At 37.5% G+C, this 20,626-nt stretch overlaps 2 protein-coding genes across 3 annotated transcripts in view; both read left to right on the plus strand.

The window, feature by feature from the left end:
• Positions 1–800: 800 nt before the first annotated feature.
• ubl7a (ubiquitin-like 7a (bone marrow stromal cell-derived)) lies at positions 801–12,991 on the plus strand. 2 transcript variants are annotated; one of them, XM_067379986.1, is made up of 10 exons: positions 801–1,103; positions 5,195–5,314; positions 5,481–5,563; positions 5,680–5,764; positions 5,842–5,899; positions 7,518–7,651; positions 7,769–7,818; positions 7,899–8,075; positions 8,280–8,390; positions 12,349–12,991. In XM_067379986.1, the coding sequence occupies exons 1-10, from the start codon at positions 920–922 to the stop codon at positions 12,484–12,486; spliced, it is 1,140 nt and encodes a 379-aa protein (XP_067236087.1). In that variant the 5' UTR covers positions 801–919; the 3' UTR covers positions 12,487–12,991. The 2 variants fall into 2 exon arrangements, with proteins under 2 accessions (XP_067236087.1, XP_067236088.1); XM_067379987.1 differs by lacking the exon at positions 12,349–12,991 and adding an exon at positions 12,198–12,273.
• A 6,675-nt stretch (positions 12,992–19,666) lies between these two features.
• acot19 (acyl-CoA thioesterase 19) overlaps positions 19,667–20,626 on the plus strand; it is a 6,396-nt gene continuing 5,436 nt past the window's right edge. Inside the window, exons 1-3 of the mRNA XM_067380335.1 lie at positions 19,667–19,912; positions 20,055–20,154; positions 20,431–20,621. Of these exons, the coding sequence (XP_067236436.1) occupies positions 19,717–19,912; positions 20,055–20,154; positions 20,431–20,621 (487 nt within the window). The 5' untranslated portion in view covers positions 19,667–19,716. The remainder of the gene's footprint in view (positions 19,913–20,054; positions 20,155–20,430; positions 20,622–20,626) is intronic.

The raw sequence follows: 20,626 nt of genomic DNA on the forward strand, positions 1-20,626 counted from the left end.
TAGAAGGCGAACATTTGTTTATATAAAGCATATACATTTACATTTTTTTCGAAAATGACCGATCATTTTGCTAGATAAGACCCTTATTCCTCGCCTGGTATCGTTTAAAGCTTTTTGAAGCTGCACTGAAACTGTAATTTTGACCTTCAACCGTTTGGGCTCCATTGAAGTCCACTATAAGGAGAATAATCCTGGAATGTTTTCATCAAAAACCTTCATTTCTCTTCGACTGAAGAAAGACATGAACATCTTGTATGACATGGGGGTGAGTAAATTACTAGGAAAAGTTTATTTGAAAGTGGACTAATCCTTTAAGGTGAAACAAAATGCTAACCGCTAATGCTAAATTTGAACCCAGTATACAAGTTGGCAAGCTAGTTTGTGCATATTTTGTCATTTTTAATATCTATAATGTCTATATAGTTTGTATTTTTTTATTTCAGTTTAATTTTAGTTATTTTAGTACATCACGTTAAACTAAATGAAAATGAGAAATGTTGCCTTTGCAACTAGGCTAACTGAAATAAAATAAGTTTTTCATGTATTTAATTTTTTTCAGTTAATGTTTATTTTAATTCACATTACATTTTTTTTATGTTTTCAGATTTTTTTTAAACTAAAATAACCCTGGTCGTGGGTTCTCTGAGAGACACACTTGTCTGTTTTTACTGCTGTGCTTCAAATCTACACTGCCCCCTCTGTTCACAAGGGAGTACTACAGTCTGTGGATGCACCAGGAAAACTACGATTCCCAGATCCACTGTCTTTCCTGCATGACGTCATGTTGCGCGGATGAAAACAGTCGCTTGATACTATTTATTTCAATGCAAAAGACAGATTGCGTTTACAAGATTGATAGATATACCTGTACTAAAAAGAAAGCACCATCTTCGCGCAGCTGTAATACATTATCAGATCAATGGCGTTATCAGAGTGGCGTCTGTCTTTAAAGCTCGTGGATCAACCATCTCTTCCCAAGTCAGTGCTGCAGTTTCCAGAGACTGAACCCGGAGATGTTCCTCCCGGCGAGTATCGAGTTTCCACACTAAAGCAGTTGGTGTCGGCACAGATCCCAGATGCCATACCAGATCCTGAGCTCATAGGTAACAAATAATAATGCATAAGACTCATTCATAATATTAGATGACACAATATGGCAGCATTAATACCGTTACATTTGAAATGATTACTTGAATAAACTAGTTAAAATGAATAGAGTTTGTGTTTATGCTATGAGCTGATGTGGACCTCAAAGTCAAATTAAAACCGATAAGCAGCTGTCCAGCCCGTTATTGCAAGCCTTTTTGCATGTTTTCCTGTAGACTAAATAGTATTATTAGTGCTTATTTTATATTATTATTTTTAGGGCTGTCAAACGATTAATCGTGATTAATCGCATACATAATAAAAGTTTGAGTTTGTATATATGTGTGAGTAATGTGTGTAATTAATATGTATATATAAATACACACAAATTAATGTATATATTTAAGAGAAATATGTTATTTATGTACAAAAAATGTATTTATATATAATATAAATTATATAAAAATATAAATAAATACATATACTTGTAAATATTTCTCAAATATATACATGGATGTGTTTGTATTTATATATACATAATAATTACACACAGTACACCCACATATATTAGGCAAACTCAAACTTTTATTTTGTATGCGATTAATCGTGATTAATCGTTTGACAGCCCTAATTATTTTGTATTTGAAAGCAATTCATAGCGACAATAGTGATCAATTTAAATAACTATTTAGGTTAGATATTGCTTTGCTGATACTTACTATAATAATTACTAGTAACTATTCCATTGTTATGTAAGCAATAAGGTACTCGAGGCTGTACTGTATCTTGAATAAGTTATGGCTAACAACACCTTCAGCCGTGACTTATTCACGATACAGCACTGGCCTCGAGTACCTTATTACTATTATAAAACGGTTACCACACAATACAAATATTAAAGCCAAAACATGTATCAATGCAACTTTCGTGAATTAAACTTTCACTAAAAACCTTCCTTACGCCGGAAAAAATAGTCCCTGACCATGAACAGCAACAGAAGTTACATTATTACGCCATTAGATGGCGGCAAAGACTGCCTTTATGAGTGAGTCAGTCAGTAGCAAAGACTGAAAAGACTGAATTGTTGTGAACATGGAACAAGACGCAACTGACAAATGCTTTGACTAGCTCTGTCAGTCATGGAAAAACCCCTTAACTGTTAAAAGGACAAGATATTGCAGCGGACATTTAAACAGATTTTTTATTATGAACACAGGACTGATCTGAAGGAAAATGCTAAATCTGAAATCAGGTAATAAACTCGCTCACTCGATCTCTCTCACAATTCTCTTCTACATAATACAGTAAGTTTCAATGAACAATATAAATTGAGAACATACAGTTTTCGTTGCTAAGAGTGGTTGCTAAGGGTGTTGTGTAGTGATACACAGAACCATTGGGTGAAGCAATCATAGCCGTGTTTTATCGTGAATAAAACACAGCTATTGACCAATCAGAATCAAGGACAGGAACTAACCGTTTTATGTGAAATCACACATTATCAATAACTTATATAATATAAAATAAAGGACACATTATCTTAGGTTTGTATTGGAAGTCTATCAGGCAATTACATGTATTTGTCCATAACATGGTGGAAATTAGTCTTTTGCTTAAAAAGTGTCTGTAATATAATATAATGTATTTATATATACACCAATCAGGCATATTATTATGACCACTGACAGGTGAAGTGAATAACACTGATTATCTCTTCATCACGGGATATATCAGGCAGCGAGTGAACATTTTGCCCTCAAAGTTGATGTGTTAGAAGCAGGAAAAATGGGCAAGCGTAAGGATTTGAGCGAGTTTGACAAGGGCCAAATTGTGATGGCTAGACGACTAGGGCTGGGTATCGTTCAAAAATTTTCGATACCGAGACGATACCGATACCTTGACTTCGATACCGATACCTAAACGATACCTTTTCCGATACCAATTTTATAAAATCTGTTTAAACAAGATTACATAACCTCAAAAAAAAAAAAAAAAATTGGTTTTATATTTTAATTTTGTTGACTTTTTTTCAGACTCAAAGACTCATCTCCTGAGCCACTGCAGGGAATAAAAAAAGCACAAATTAACTAAATTTACCCAACACAATAAATCAGTGCAAATAGTTTTAATAAAGTTTAGTTTTCAATGCAAAAATTCAGTATGTGAGGCTCTTTTTAAATCACTCAGCAATTGTTCTTCAATTATTATTAACAAGATCAAAGCGGAAGTAAGAGTGACGCAAGTTCGTTGAAATAAGAGTTCTGTGTCTTTATTAAAATCAACACATTAATGATTCATCTCTCATCCACCCGCAATTAATTTGAATGTTATTTTTTTATTACTTGGCCCGACCCGCAGATTATCCGCAGTATCAGGAGGACGCTGATACCCCTTTTTCAGCAGAATTGTTCGCGTTCTGGAGCCAAAGGCAGAGCCTGTGAACCGGTCGCGTGTTTCCATAGACTTGAGGGAAGAACGCTGATGTAAAGCTGCTGTGTGTTGTACCTGTCCATAACTAGTCTAAAAAACATTGCGCATTCCGCTGTTTCTGCAGGCAGTGCGACACTTTTGTTTTCTGTTAACAGTATTATCTGTTCGTGAACCGGCTGCTCACATAAACAGCCGTTTCTCACCCGTCCATTCGGAGATAAACTGAAAACGAAACCGTTGATTCACTCGCCCTCTCTCACATAGGGTCTCTCTCGCGCGTATAGTTTTATATATTTAGATATAAATAAAGATGTAGCGCAACGTTACTTGCTCCTCAACGAGACAGCAAAAGCATTTCTCCGCCCCTCTACTCGGCTCCATTCTGAGGTACGGAAATTTGGTACCGAATGACAAGACACTTTTCGATACTCGATAGTATCGAGGCAGTTCGATCGGTACCTAAAAAGTATCGAGTTCGGTACCCAGCCCTATAGACGACTGGGCCAGAGCATCTCCAAAACTGCAGCTCTTGTGGGGTGTTCCCGGTCTGCAAAAGAGGTCCAAGGAAGGTACAGTGGTGAACTGGTGACAGGCTCATGGGCGGCCAAAACTCATTGATGCACGTGGGGAGCGAAGGCTGGCCTGAGTGGTCCAATCCCACAGACGAGCTACTGTAGCTCAAATTGCCCAAGAAGTTAATGTTGGTTCTGATAGAAAGGTGTCAGAATACACAGTGCATCACAGTTTGTTGCGTATGGGGCTGCAGATCAGTCATGCTGACTCCTGTCCGCCGGAAGTGCCAACAGTGGGCATGTGAGCATCAGAACTGGACCATAGAGCAATTGAAGAAGGTGGCCTGGTCTGATGAATCACGTTTTCTTTTACATAACGTGGATGACCGGGTGCGTGTGCGTTGCTCACCTAGGGAACACACGGCACCAGGATGCACTATGGGAAGAAGGCAAGCCGGCGGAGGCAGTGTGATGCTTTGGGCAATGTTCTGCTGGGAAACCTTGGGTCCTGCCATCCATGTGGATTTTACTTTGACACATATCACCTACCCAAGCATTGTTGCAGACCATGTACACCCTTTCATCGAAACGGTATTCCCTGGTGGCTGTGGCCTCTTTCAGCAGGATAATGCTCCTGACACAAAGCAAAAATGGTTCAACAATGGTTTGAGGAGCACAACATTGAGTTTGAGGTGTTGACTTGGCCTCCAAATTCCCAAGTTCCCAATCCAATCGAGCATCTGTGGGATGTGCTGAAGAAACAATTCCAATCCATAGAGGCTCCACCTCGCATCTTACAGGACTTAAAGGATCTGCTGCTAACATCTTGGTACCAGATACCACAGCACACCTTCAGGGGTCTAGTGGAGTCCATGCCTCGACGGGTCAGAGCTGTTTTGGCAGCAAAAGTGGGACCAACACAATATTAGGAAGGTGGTCATAATGTTATGCCTGATCGGGGTATAAACATATATATATATATAATTCAAGTTATTAAGCTTGAACTGTATGACTTATAAAACTTACATATGTCCCTTTTATAATGGAATGTAAAGACACTTTCATGTTTTCAAAAAAAGAAAAACATTTTTGTTAAATTCTAGGAATGAATCCTAGATGAATCTTCACAAGATGGCAAACAGTTTTCCCATTATCTCCTATTACAGAATTAGTGTACTGTGGTAGAAAGTTAAAGGATGACTTGACTCTGGAGTCCTATGGGATTCAGTCTGGATCCACTGTGCACATCCTGAGAAAGTCATGGCCAGAACCCGTGATCCATCCCGGTGAGTCAAAGCAATCATATGTTCTTCTGTGGAACACAAAAGGAGACTTCAGGCAGAATGTTCATGCTGCTCTTTTACATACAACTGAAAGAATTTAAAGATCCAAAAACAGACAAAAAGTTCCATAAACATGGTCCAATATTTACTCCTCTATGTTCTGCTATAGAGCCAGTGGACAAGGTTGCAGCAGCGAGGGAGTTTCGAGTCTTGCAAGCAGCTCTTCACACCAGCACTGCTTACAGAGATTCGGTAGGTTGACTAGACTGTAGGTGAGCGGCATACCGATTCAGTGCTGACCATGAGTGTCTCTGCTGGTGGTTCTGGATGCTTGGGTACTTTTTCAAGTAGCTCTTCACCCGTTCCAGGTGTTTAAGATGCTAAACAACAAGGAATCCCTCGACCAGATCATCGTGGCAACACCTGGGCTGAGCAGCGATCCTGTGGCTCTAGGTGCGTTCAGAAGAATAAATTATTTGTGATGTGAGGTGTGTCGAAGTCTTACTTATGTTTATTGGCTACTTTTTTAGGAGTTCTTCAAGACAAAGACCTCTTCATACAATTCACAGACCCAAGCATGCTTGACACGTGAGTGAGCATCCATCATAAAATTAAAAGTAAAATTTAAATGGCTGCTTTTTCTTTATGAACCGCCCTAACTCATCCATAAAAATACTAATAAATTATTATTATTATTAGTAGTAATATTAATATTAATAAGAAATATAAATCAATAATGTTATATGTAATGAATAATAATTATAATTATTATTATATTAATAATAATAATAAAACAGCACAAGTAATAATAAATCAATGATGTTATTAACTAATCAATATTAATTATTTGTATTATCATTGTGATTAGTATTAATAATAAAATAGATATATATCAGTACTTTTGTTATTGTTGCTAATGATAACAACTATTATAATTATATTGTTAATAATAATTGTAATAAAAAAGTGAAAATAAAAAATAATGTTATTATCAATTAACTAATCAATATTAATATACCAATTGTTATTACTATTAATAATAAAAATAATAAATCAATAATGTCATCATTAATTTATATTAATATAATAATCAATTAACTTAATATATAAAATAATAATATCAATACTTTTGTTATTGTTGCTAATAACAATTATAATTATTTTGTTAATAATAATGAAAATAGTAATGAAAACAAAATAAATCAATAATGTTATTATCAGTTAACTAATCAATACTAATATAACAATTGTATTACTATTAATAATAAAAATATTTTAATTTATTAATTAATTTATATTAATATAATTATAATTAATTAACAATGTATATATAATAATACAATTAATTTATTATTATTATTATTATTATAAAACAACACAAATAATAGTAAATCAATTAGGTTATTATTAACTAGTCAATGTTAATATAATAAAATAATAATAATAATAATAAATAATAATTATCAGAAGTAGTTGGTATTAATAATAATAATAATAATAATATAATATTAATAAATCAATACTGTTGTTCGCTGTTATTATTATATTGTTAATAATAATAATAACAATGGTAATAATAAAACAATAATAAATCAATAATGTTATTATTATTAACTAATATAACAATTAATAATACTAATAACTTAATGTTATCATTAATTACTTTATTATTATCAAGTAATTAATGATAACATTAAGTTATTAGTATTATTAATTGTTATATTAGTTAATAATAATAAAATTATTGATTTATTATTGTTTTATTATTACCATTGTTATTATTATTATTAACAATATAATAATAACAGCGAACAACAGTATTGATTTATTAATATTATTATTATTATTATCAATATATTATTATTATTATTATTATTATTATTAAATTAACATTTTTTAAAAATAAATTATTTAGGTATAATTTATATTTGTCTATAAAACAAATTATAAGCATAAACAGTCAAGATTGTACATTTTTGACTGACAGTGAATGTCTATAAAATCAAAATGAAATGACTCCCTCCACTTCTGAAACGACTTTAATTTTTGGATAATGTCACGTTTCAGAAGTTAAAGGGGTTGTGAATGCCATATCGTGTTGACTTCCTGTTGAACCTTTGGTTTAACTACTCAGAAATGACATTTGAATCATGTGCAGCACTTTGGGTTAAAGAATATTAAACCCCAGTCTTAACTGTGTCACCAGATTGGCCAATTCCCACCCGGCACTGGTAAATGCCATCATCCTGGTGTTGCACTCGGTGGCTGGCAGCGTGCCGCCCCAGCAGAGTGCCAGCTCCTCCAGAAATGTATCTTCAAGCTCTTACAGTGACATGCCAGGTGGGTGTCCATTTAAACACAATTTAAGTGAAAAATTGCCCACCATTAACATAATATGACGGATCATTTTTGTGATCCAATGTAAATTTAATGCATAAAACTTTTTTTAATCTACAGGAGGTTTCCTCTTTGAAGGCATGTCTGATGATGAAGAAGATTTCCAGTCGGTTTGTTATGATTTACTGTTCTTCATTAAGAATATGTGCATTTACGATATTGGATCCTAAGCCTACTTTATCATCTGTAGGTGAATCGTGGTGGGCCATCCACACTTGCTAGCGGTTTTGCCGGCATGAGGCCAGCTACGCTCGGTTACAACGGAGCCGTGGGCCCCAGACCCATCACTCAAAGTGAGCTGGCCACAGCTTTAGCCCTCGCCAGCACCCCCGAGAGCAGTGCTGTTACACCAACTACAGGAAACCAGGTACAGTAAGAACTGAATAATCGTTGGTAAGAATCGTGGGATATAAACTCATAATTGTGAGTTATAAAGTCTGAATTGCAAGATATAAACCAAAAAGTCGCAATTACCTTTCTTTCTTTATTTTTTTCTGTGGTGGAAACAAGCTTCCATATGTTTGAGTTTTGCAGACACTATAAAAAATGAATATGTCTGTGTCTGTTACAGGGTCCCTCTTCAGGAGTGTCCCCTATCCCTGCAGGCACTCCTATAACCAACGACTTGTTTAACCAGGCACTACAGCAAGCCCTGCAGGTCTCCAGCATGTCCAGCTTACATGTGAGTAACCAGCAAAGATCCAGTGACAATATAGACCAGCATCATCATTATAGTTTCTATCATCAGCACTTCAAATAGAGATGCATACATTCTTCCAAACAGTGTTGGGGGAAGTTAAGTAATTTGTTACAATTTACTGCTTTTCCGGTCATGAGTATGAGGTAACGCAGCTCTGTTTATCATATTAGATACATTTGAGTATGTTGAAAATGATGTTATAACGTTACTCTGTGCGTTCACTCAGCGGCTGCTGTGAGACATTTGTTTGAGACACACTGCAGTAAGATAGATCGATTTTAGAATATCATATTAAATATTGGATGTCTTGTGTTGATAAATGGCATGCAATTAATTTTAAAACATACTGTATGATGGAGAAAATGCTGTATTACTGTTACTACAAATGAAGCTGCATCAGATTACAAAATAGTGTTTTTCTCTGAGGCATGGTAAAGCATGGTACTCGCAAAAAAACAACAACAACAAAATAAAACAAGAAAATTAGATTTAAACTATAAGACTAAACGTGTTGAGCTATATGACAACAATTAGTTTTCTGTCTATAAATATATCAAAACAGTTATTCCCTTGCCTATTAAAACATGTAATATATTAAAGCGTCTTTGGTGTTTCCATGGTTTCTACAAAATAAAACCGGTAACCGAGGATAACACGGGTATGACGCAATTGACAGGCGACTCCTCACACGTCCCGGAGCCTTGGTTAAAATTGCAATTTTCTCACGATTTACAAATAGTTGAAAACATTTGGGATATTGTAAGAACTCAAGTGAACAAAATATATAACACTGGCCTAGTGATTTTTTGATATTTTACTGCAAAAACATTACATATTGCACCTTTAAGGCCCTTTCACACCAAAAGTGAAATGAATAAGCCTCAGGCTAAAGGAAATGCAAATTCCTGTCTGAACAGTAGAGTGCTGTAGAACACTCTTACTTCCACAATAAAAACTAAATGAAACACAAATGTGATATTTAACTAAAGTCATTTTTAATTGGTATGGTTGAATTGGATCATTGAAGGTCAGAAGCAAAGACATTGGTTAATAAAGTAAGATTAAATACAAAAGGTTTGTGTTATTTAGCATATATATTTATTGCAGGTTTGCATAATATTCTAAAATAGCATTTCATTTTTATTCATTTAAAGGAATACTGAATTGTGCAAGTGAGATGAGTAAATGCATGTTCACATTTATGGTGTGTTTACACTTGTAGTTCGGTTCGCATGGTTCGTTTGGTCCGGACACACACACAAAAAAAAAACATTTAGTCCTGGTCCACTTAGCGTTCAGATTGGCATTTCTATCATCGAAATAAAAAAAGCACGGGGACACGTTCACAATCTGATTGGTCAACGTTTATGGCGTGTTGCCTATTTTGAGACGGAACTTACCGAACATCCCAAACAATGCTGTGTGCTGGGCTAAAAGCACTCGTTGTATGTGTGTAGCCAACATATGGTGGCATTTTGACCAGCTGAGAACTCGTGTAAGGAGTCAAAACACACAACCGATCTGCTGCGAGGAGACGCGGTTCTGACACCTGTACCGAACTGTGATGAGCAACATCACGACTATGACAAAAAAAAAAAAAAAAAAAAAAAAACAATGGGTCTCATTCATGAAACATTCGTAAATATACGAGTAAATATGCGAGTGATTTGCGCGTAAAGAGACCTTCCCGAAAACTCTTCTCCTGATTCACAAATACTTCGTAAACGTCAGAAGTGATAGTGAAATGTGTGTGTGTTAATGAATTCCAATCAGTCGTAAATGGGACGAGCGTGCACGTTCATTCTCAATTACCATAAATCCCGCCCATTAAATCCGACTGACAACTATATATGGGCATCATATTATGACACCAAACGAAGGATTTTGGACATTTTATAGGAAACAATTTCCATAACAAATAAGGGGCCATTAGTTTGCCCAACCGTATTGAAATCAATTCATTATTTGATTAAAGTGCTCCGTTTGCAGATGCTATTACTGGCTCTCACAATAAAAGTAAAAAGAAAAAACGTATGTAATTACTGTATATAATATTTTTTCAAAATGCTGTGTAAATATATACCTTATTAAGGTGAATTAAAATGCAGCCTTATTAATGAGCAAAACGTTCGGATGTTAAACGCACTATTTACGCGTGGCTGGGAGCAGGTGTAGATTTCTTTCGTACCAACTAACATTTGGAAAATACGAACATTTTAATGAATCCGAAAATTTACGCCAGAACCACTTTACACACGATTTACACAAAAATTCGTTCTGCTCGTGTTTCATGAATGAGACCCAAAATGCGTGCCGTGAGCATTCTGTCCTTTTTAGAGTCTCATCTTCCTATTTTTGGTTTGTTTACATGTCTTTGGTCTGTGTTGCATTCATATATAATTCGAACCGCACCAGATTTCATTTGGAAGCGGACCAAGACCCATCTTTTCACTGGTCTCAGTTCGCTTGTTTGGTGCACGCCAGAATTCGAATGGCAGCGTTCACATATGTTCAAATGAACCACACTAACAGAGTAATCGCACCAGGGCTCATTTTAATCGGACCAAACATGCCAAGTTCACACTTGTAGTTTGGTTTGTTTGGTCCAGACCATAAAGGGAAAAAAAAAAACATTTAGTCCTGGCCCGATTAGCGTTTAGATTGTCAATTTTATCACCGAACCAAAAGATACCGAACCTAAAGGTATAGGGATACATTCACAACCTGATTGGGTGGATTTTAAGACGTATTGTTTTTTTTTAGACGGAATTTACCGAAGATCCAAAACAATGCTGTGTGCTGAGATAAATGCGCTTGTTGTATGTGTGTAGCCTGCATAAGATGGTATTTTGTCCAGCTGGGAACTCGTGAAGAGCTTATAAAATGTGCAAAGGAGTCAAATCCATCCGTCACATATCTGTTGCTTTCATATTCACGCGAACCGTGGCACAGTTCGAGTGCAACCGAACTCAGACCACCTACTTCAGGTAGTCCCAGGTTCGCATGACCGCTTTCACATTAGCGATTTTTCATGCGAACCGTGCCCCGTTTCGAACTAAACTGCCAGTGTGATAGTCCCCTTAGTCTAAAACTACAAAAACCATCATGCTTAAACACCTCTCAACATGGCGACAGGAGAGCTGTCATTCAGTAAACGGGAAAACAAAGTGACTTGCATTACTTATTTGAAAAGTACTAGTTATTTGAAAAAAGTAATCTGATTACATAACTTGCATTACTTGTAATGCAATACTCCCAACACTACTTCTAAAGGCTGCTAGCTCAGCTCGTTTTGCTCACATCTTAATCACACAATGTGATTTTCCTTTTTGAAATATTTAATTGTGTTCACACTTGGGAGGTTTGGTTCAATAAAAACAAACTGCAATTGCTGTTAGTTCGGTTCATTTGAAAAAGTGTGAACGCTGATAAGATGGGTCTCGGTCCGCTTTCAAACGAACTCTGGTGCAGTTCGAAGGAAATATGAACGCAACACAAAGACATGTAAATTAACCAAAATGCTCAAGCATACCTGCTTTCTCGTCATACGAGCTACGTTGTCCATCACAGTTCGATACTGGCGTTGGAAACACCTCTCCTTTGCAACAGATTTTCATTTGTGTGTGCGACATTGACTTCTTTATACATTTTCTAAACTCTTTGGGAGTTCACAGCTGGTAAAAATACCATCATATGTATTGTACACACATACAACAAGTCCATTTAGCCCAGAACACAGCATTGTTCCGTCACAATTTTTTTGTTTGCTTGTTTGTTTTGTATCTTTAGGTTTCGTCTACAAAAACAATGTGAAAGCTAAGTGAACCAGGACTGATTGTATAATTTTTTTTTTTTTGGTCCGGACCAAAAGAACCAATTGAACTGAACAACAAGTGTGAACACAGCCTTCTGGAGTGACTCTCTTTCATAATGTGTGCAGAATCAGTGGCAGTCGCAGCTCCAGCAGCTGCGGGACATGGGCATCCGTGATGAGGAGCTCATCCTGAGAGCCCTGCAGGCCACGGGCGGAGACATCCAAGCTGCCCTGGAGCTCATATTCGCTGGAGGCGCACCATGAATCAGTTCTTTTAAGCTAAACATTATATTGATGTTACAACCAAGGGTCCCTGCACTCAAAGGCAGATTTACTACTATATATATTCAATGTTTTAACTACCTATTTGATAGTGTGATTTATCTTTAACTTATATTTAAGTTGTACTTTTCAATATGTACATTGAATGTGGTGCTATCAGCTGACTTTTTTCTCAGATAATAGATATAATTCTGACTTTTTTTCTCACAATAGTGAGTTTATATCTCACAATTCTGAGAAAAAAGTAATAATTGCGAGGGGAAAAAAGTCACAATTACCTTTTTTTTGTTGTTTATTCCGTGGCAGAATCAAGCTTCCATATTTGAGGGCCCACACTACAATATATCATATTTGTACACTCCTGCGGTGTTAACTGTTAATGTACTGTGTTTGTTCAGCTATTATCCTGGCAAATATTGATAGCTAAAAGCTAAATTTTGCCTGTTCAGACAATCATTGACATCATTTGATTTGTCATTTATTAAAATGTTCCATGAATACCAAAAAATTGGTTTCATTGTAGTTGTCTGTAAGGATGAAAGTCAGCATGGAATGGAAATTCATCTATTTTCTAAATGCATCTTAATGATCTTTTTGTAAATGATTCATCCATGCATGTTGCTGTTTCTTTTTTTTTTTTTTTCGAAATCGTAATTTTTAATGAAAATGTTTGGAAGCCCATTTCTCCCATATGCTTCTGTATATCATTATTATGACATAAAAATTCGAAATTATGACTTCAATCTCATAATTATGCCCTGTTTACACCTGGTATTAAGATGCGTTTTGGTCGATCGGATCACAAATAGACGAGGCAGACACAGAACCGTTTATACCTGGTGTTTTAATCTGTCTCTTTTGTCCACTTTAAACCACTTCTGTCCTGATTTCTTCGAGGGCAAGGTCTATGGGCAGGTAAATATATGGGGTTTTTCAGATCTTTCGATCTAATGGACAAAATAAGCTCACACAATTTACATTTGATTTGAACGCAAAAGGAAGAGACAGAAAAATATATGGAAAGCAGCAGCTTTTGTTTCTGATCTGACAGCCGCAAGACCACGCTAAACGCGGTATGTGTTAGAAAACTTGGGGTGTTCAGTCGATAAAGCTTAAATCCCATCTGGCCAGCAGGCTTCCTATAATGTTTACGCATTAGGTCATTTGGCGGAGAGTAGTTGGTCTTTTGTGCTGTTCGAACCCATTCGTCCACATGAGCTTTTACACTAAGAAAGCGATCTGTTTTCGACTACGTCTGGAAGTGGTTGAAAGTGGACAAGCTCAAAACATTTTAGACCCCATTTACACCTGTATTTAGCGTCATTCACTTGTGATCTGATCAACCAAAACGCATCGTAGTACCAGGTGTAAACAGGACCTTAGTGTCATAATTCGACTTATCTCATAACTGTGACTTTGTCTTTTTCGACTTCTTATCTCATAATTACGACTTATACTGAGTTGAAATGATGACTATCATAATTTCAACTTTTTAAGTTTTAACTATGATTTACAAAAACATTTTATCTGGGCTTCCATAAAAATGTCATATCTTCAGAGAATGACAGACTTTGTGATGGTAAAGCTGATACAGTTTATATAACATTTTAACTGTTGACTGAATGATAAACAAAGATCAATGAAAAGTCCAATGATGATGACGAAGATTCAAATTGAAGCGTTTATTAAAAAAAAGTAAACTCAGGCAATCCACACAGATATGAGACGGCATGCAAGCACAAACAATACCAGACAAAGACTCTAATTAGGGACATAATGAGAAACCATGACAACTAATGAATAATATTTTACATTTGTAACATTGGCTGATGGCAACAAAGGGAAACATAACAAGAGTCCATGAAAATTAAACTAAAGCTAAACTGAACATATTGGTGACAGAACGCCCCCCTCTGGAAAGGCGATGTATAACAGATTGACAGAGGATGACGGGGCTGGCGAAGAATGAGTACTAGGCATGAGGAACTGGGCAGAGCAGACAGCTGAAGGACCCCTGGAGGATTTGAAGGGTGTAGGAACCAGGGAAGAGGTGATGGCAGGATGATGTAGATCGGGGATGGGCAACTTTGATAATGACAAGGGCCAGCATTTTTTTTTCTTTATACCAAGGGGCCAGATTACTAATCCACATGGACACATTTTACATTTCATTTTACTCAATTTCCTCTTTAAATAGTTTAACTGTAAAATTTGTGAAATTATGTAAATTTAAATGGGCAACTACATTGTTAATTGACAAGGAAAATAGATTTGCAACAAACAAATGTACACAGGCCCTATTTTTTACTAGCCTAGAGAACATTCTCAACCTACCCTCAGAGAACATTTAATAAAAGTTATTAAATATAGCAATAAAAATACTGAATATAAGAACAATTCATGGCATAAATTTCCATACCAGACCACCCCCCAAACACATTTATTTATAGATCAGTTTAGACGACGTTCCCATTGTCAAAAAGTCTCAATGACAAACTTGTGGCCTGTCCTGCTGGTGCACAATTGAATCAATGTCAATCTAAAAGTTTGTACAGCCAACTTGCAGTAGCTGATAGAGCGTGTCATCTATTAGCCTGTTTCTCTCTTTCGATTTGACGTGCTTCATCGTTTAGAAACTACTTTCACAAATGTAAGTGCTGCCAAACATGCTTAGCATCAAGAGTCCAAAAGGGGAAAACAGGACTGGGGTAGCAGCTTCCAAAATTCAAGCCCCCTCTCATTGCGCCTTGCCTGAAAGAAGGGGTCAGACTGAAGTTCGCAGAGTTCTAGCTGCATCTCTCCAGGCTGCCCACTGATAGCTGCATTCAGAGGGTCTGTGAAGAGGTCTATGCGAGGCTGCATTACGTGAAAGTCCTGGAAGCGAATTTTGAATTGCTCTTGTAGACTTTCGATTTCTTTTCTGTACTTGGCAAAAAACATCTCGCATTCGGGAGCATCTTTGCGCATCTCCTCGCAGGCAGGGAAGTGTGTCAAATTTACCGGATCGGATGAAAAGCCGTAGCGAAAAAGATTAAGTTTACGCTGAAAAGCATTCATATGGACATAGAGGTCTGAAACAGTCTGAGACCAACCTTGTAACTTTGTGTTCAGATTATTCATATGCGCAGTTATATCTGTGAGGAAGGCCATGTCGCACAGAAATTCCGGATCCCATGAATGACTTTATCCAAAAAAGCAGTAAACTTCCTTTGATTAAGCGCCCTATTTCCACCTCAAATAAGATTAGTGACTTTTGTCACTACATTCATGACAAGTCCAGAATCTTTGCACACAGGGCCTCCTGTAACAAAGAAAATTGGTTAATACTCACTTTGCAGAATATTTCATTTTCATTTTTTATTTCATTACTGATTTATTCTGCAGTACAGTACTGGACAGTTAACACCACTCTTTTGAAGAAGCCCAGCGAATCCAGATTTTGTTCCTTGCATTGCTGGTGCTCCATCAGTAACAACAGCAGACAGTTTAGTAAAGCCTCCGTGCTCATTCACCACAACTTTAAAAATATCCTTGCCCTTAGTGGTGCCATGTAATGAAACCATCTTTAACAGTTCCTCTTGAACATCAAAGTTCTCTGTGATCATTCTTGCAAAGATCAGGAGCTGACTGACATCAGTCACATCTTTGCTTTCATCCAGCGTGATAGAAAAGTATTTGCAATTTTTCATTTCATGTTTTAGCTTTTCTTGGACTTGACATTGAATGTCAGATATTCGACGTGTCACTGTTCGGCGGGACAAAGATACAGATTCAAAATTCTTGGCCATTTTCTCATCTCCAAATGCTTTAGCCATTTCAGTTGCACACTGCTTTACAATTTTACCCTCTGATAACGTCTTTTTCACAAGTGAAACCGCATAAGATGCTTTCAGTGATGATTCTTGCACCGTAATGTATTTGGCAAAAAGCTTTTGCTGTCAATGTATTTTACCTTTTAAATCAGAGATGAGAGCATTTCTGGCATCACTGGGTGTATTTTTCATATTTCTCTTTGTGAGCAGTGGTGTAATGTCGATTTAAATTAAAGTCCTTCATTACCGATTTCTTTTCTAAACAAACCAAACACATTGGTGCCCCCCGGAACTCGGTAAAAAGATAATCGGTCTGCCATCTTGACTGGAAAACTCAATTTTCAATGTCAATTTTTCTTTTCTTTTTGCTAATTTTGTTGAACGTTCACATCTGCGCTCACATTCCTACTATGCTTTAATTACGTTCATCATTATGGTGATCGGCATTCGGCAGAAACTAGCTCCCTCTCCTGGCTGGAGAATTATCATCCTAATCTGATATGATCCAGCGGGCCATATACAGCCCGCGGGCCGCCAGTTGCCCATCCCTGATGTAGGTGGAAGCCTAGAGCACAGGTACAAGGGCCCACGGCGGAATCAATGGTGGGAGGAGCCACGGTGGAGTTAGCGGCCCAACTGCCAGCGAGAGATCTGGAGACCTGGGCAAAGCTGAGGTAATGACAGAACCGGACAACACTGTAGGATCCAGAGGCCTAGGCGGAGCCGCAGTATGAGCGCTTGAGGTGAAGCCAGGGTGCCGGGGGACTGAGGTGACTCCAGTGCAACCGAGGACCAAGACGGATCCGATTTGAAGACGGAGCCTAAGGGGTGGAGTGATGAAGCACAGCAAGAGTCCCGGAAGTCCGTAGTGCAGGCAGAGCGACGTCTGACCAAGGTGAAACCGGAGGGATGAGGGAGCCCAGTGGAGCTGTGAGGACAATGGTCCCAGGTGGATCTGACTGGTCGATGGGCCAAGGTGGAGTTTCGGGCATGGTGGCCCAAAGCGAAGCCAGGGAATCCAAGGCATAGATGGTGCCCAAAAGCCCTTAGGCAGTTACAACTCGAATGGTAAATCCAATGGGGGAGCCAAGGGACTGAAGGGCACCAGTGAAGGCGGGCCTGAGGGTCAAACTAGCCTGGGCAGAGGAGGTGGGAGAGGGAAGTGGGATGGGTGTATTATCCTTAGCGATGAAGACTTTGAGCTGGGCAGGACCAACAGCGAAGATGGCATTGAGGTGGGCAGGAACAGCATTGATGAAGGCTTTGGGCAGGGCAAGGCCAGCGGAAAAACAGTCTTAGATCTGGACAGGACCAGCGGTGAGGATGGCTTTCAGCTGGGCATGACCAGTGGAGAACAGTCTTAGAGTGGGACAGGACCAGTGGTGGTGAAGGCTTTGGGCTGGGCAAGGCCAGCAGAGAAACACTCTTAGAACTGGACAGGACCAGCGGCGATGTAGGTATTTTGGGCTGGGCATGACCAGCGGAGAAACAGTCTCAGAGCTGGACAGCGATTTCCGGGACGGACGTGGCTGCATGCTCTGGCTCTTTTGTGGGCATTGGAATTGGCTCAGGGTCCTTGGAAGCTGTCAGCGTAGTCTCCAGCTTCGCGGTGGGCTCAGGCTACTTTCCTGCCATGGGCAAGAGCTCGGTATATGCAATGGCATCATCTGAGGGTAAGCGCACTGCAGACATCAGAGAATTGCCTCTCTCCAGGTTCCTTTCTCCATGTTAGGTAATTCCAGGGGACTATAATAGTTTGCCCCATCCATTACAGAGACTTTAATGTTGCATCATTAAAGTTCATTTTTACAGACTGTTGACAAAAGCAGGCAGAGTATTCCAGGATGGAGAAGTTATCGTGGGCTAATTCACAGAACTTGGCTGCACAATTCATCTTTTTGGGTCTGGTATTCTGTCACGATTTAGTCCAATGATGATGAAGAAGATTCAAACTGAAGCATGTATGTTAGAAAAAGCAATCCACATAGATATGAGACAATGCGCAAGCACAAACAATACAGGACTAAGGGGCTGTTTACACGACACTGTTTTCAACTAAAAACGTAAAACTTTTTATGTGTTTTGGCCATTCATTTACACAACAATGGCGTTTTGGGTGCCTGAAAATGGGAACTTTTGAAAACGTGTTTCAAAGTGCAAGATTTTAAAAATGGTCTCTGTGTAAACAACAAAAACGCGAATCTGTGAAAACGATGATGTCATGCGCATGCATATTACATGTTCAGTTTATAGTGTTTCATCGCCATCTAATGGCCTGACAGCAAAATACAGCATTTTTAGTCATTTTGTGGATCCGTGTGAATAAGGATCATTTTGACAATGGTGCTGTCTGTATGCGGAAAAATGAAAAGGAAAACAGTTTTAAGCATATCATTGTCATGTAAAACATACCCTAAGACTGAAAACAAAAAAGGGAACTAAAATGCACATTGCTGATTAATCAAATTACAAACGTAAATCGTAATTACAATTACGATCCTCTCTCCCCCTCCACTACGTAATTAAAGCTGCGACAGTTGAGTGCACGAAGTGTCCAACATTCTACACTTCATTTTTTTCCGTTAATTTAGTGCATCATCCGGGTATTTAAAGTGTACTTTTTCTTTTTGGAATTTTCAGTGTGAACGCACTACTACACTATTTATACTTAAAAACGTCATAGAATAGCAAATTGCAAATTGGGACGCACATATAATAAGAGTCCAAGGAAATAAAACTAAAGCTAAACTGAACATAATGGCGACAGTAGCGCACAAATCAACTTCAATAAAATAAATATCAAAGATACAAGTACAAATTTATTATTTATATATTGTAGTAAAGCATACTTTCTAAATTTGAAACAAAAGCAGTGATAGTTTGCTTTTAACTGTTTTAATGAACAGAATATCAATCCATCTTTCATGATTAGGCCTACACCTGTAATGTTTTTCTAAGCAACATATTCATATAAATATTTATATTTATATTAATAAATCACAAAAATGACCATAATAATAAAATGAATATAAATATTACATTTAGGCCTACATTAAATAAGGTATAAATGAAAGTAAATAATAAACAACAATTTCCCCATAACAAAACTAGAACAACTTGATTATATTACGTCAGTGTTCTAAAATTATTATTTTATGACAGGATACTTTGGTCAACTATCTAGCTAGTCTATATAAGGCATTTATCATCAGTTTCAATAATCTGTTAGGTTTTTATGGGCTTAATGTTTATCGATGAACTTCAGAACCAAATAAGGAACTGTATGTGTGAACTGGTACCCTATAGGACAATGACCAGGTTAAACGTCTTATAAAAGCCTTTGCCACAGTTTGTTTTCAGACATATTCAGCGATTCCAGTTTCCATTTTAGAGGTATAAAATGGCCAACACAGAGTCGGGTCCTTTACTTTCTGTTCATCCTTCAAGTTGCTTGGTTGATGAAAAAATCGAGGTAGTAGTTAAGCACTTACCTGCCGATTCCAAAATCACTCTTCACGCGCTGATTCACTCTGACGATGGAGACGATTGGGAAGCGTTCGGCCATTACAACAGTGACTCTTCAGGGACCGTTAAAGGTACAGTACCTCATTTTATTTTTTATTTTTATTTTAAAATTGTATAGTCATACTTTTGTGTCTTTTGACGCGTATATATATATATATATATATATATATATTTTTTTTTTTTTTTTTTTCTCACTGAATTACTATTACACAGTTTCCAGAGATAAAAGTCTTGGTGGGACATTTGAAGGAGTTGAAGACATGGGTCTGCTGTGGAGCATGAGACCTGTTCCTGAAAGTAAACCAGGTCGCCGGTAAGTAAATAAAGAGAGAGAAATTGATAAGCAACTGCACCACCCTTGTTATTGCATGCTTTTGCTGTCTATGGCATGAACCTATTATTTAAAGGGACAGTTCACCCTAAAATGAAAATTATGTCATTGTTTACTTCCTACATGTAGTAGTAAAACTGTATGCTGTTTATTTTTTTTTCTGAGGAAAAACAAAATGAGAACTGTATCAATTTTGCCTGTGTAAAATTGCTGTAAAAGGTGACAGCTCATTTCACATATTCTGATTTGAATTGACAGATTTCGGAAGAACAATGTCCAGACACCAGTTAAAGTGGTGTTTTCCATGCATGAAGGACACCTTGATAAGGGCTTCAAGCATCGCACACCCCTCACATCAGCTGCTGCTGAACGCTGGTATTTGACCCCTGATGTCCAGAGGGTTGAAGTCGCGGAGCGTGGGATAAAGGGGACACTCTTCGTTCCTCCAGGTATG

Source organism: Chanodichthys erythropterus, chromosome 24 (genome assembly GCF_024489055.1).
Source record: "Chanodichthys erythropterus isolate Z2021 chromosome 24, ASM2448905v1, whole genome shotgun sequence".
Lineage (NCBI taxonomy): Eukaryota > Metazoa > Chordata > Actinopteri > Cypriniformes > Xenocyprididae > Chanodichthys > Chanodichthys erythropterus.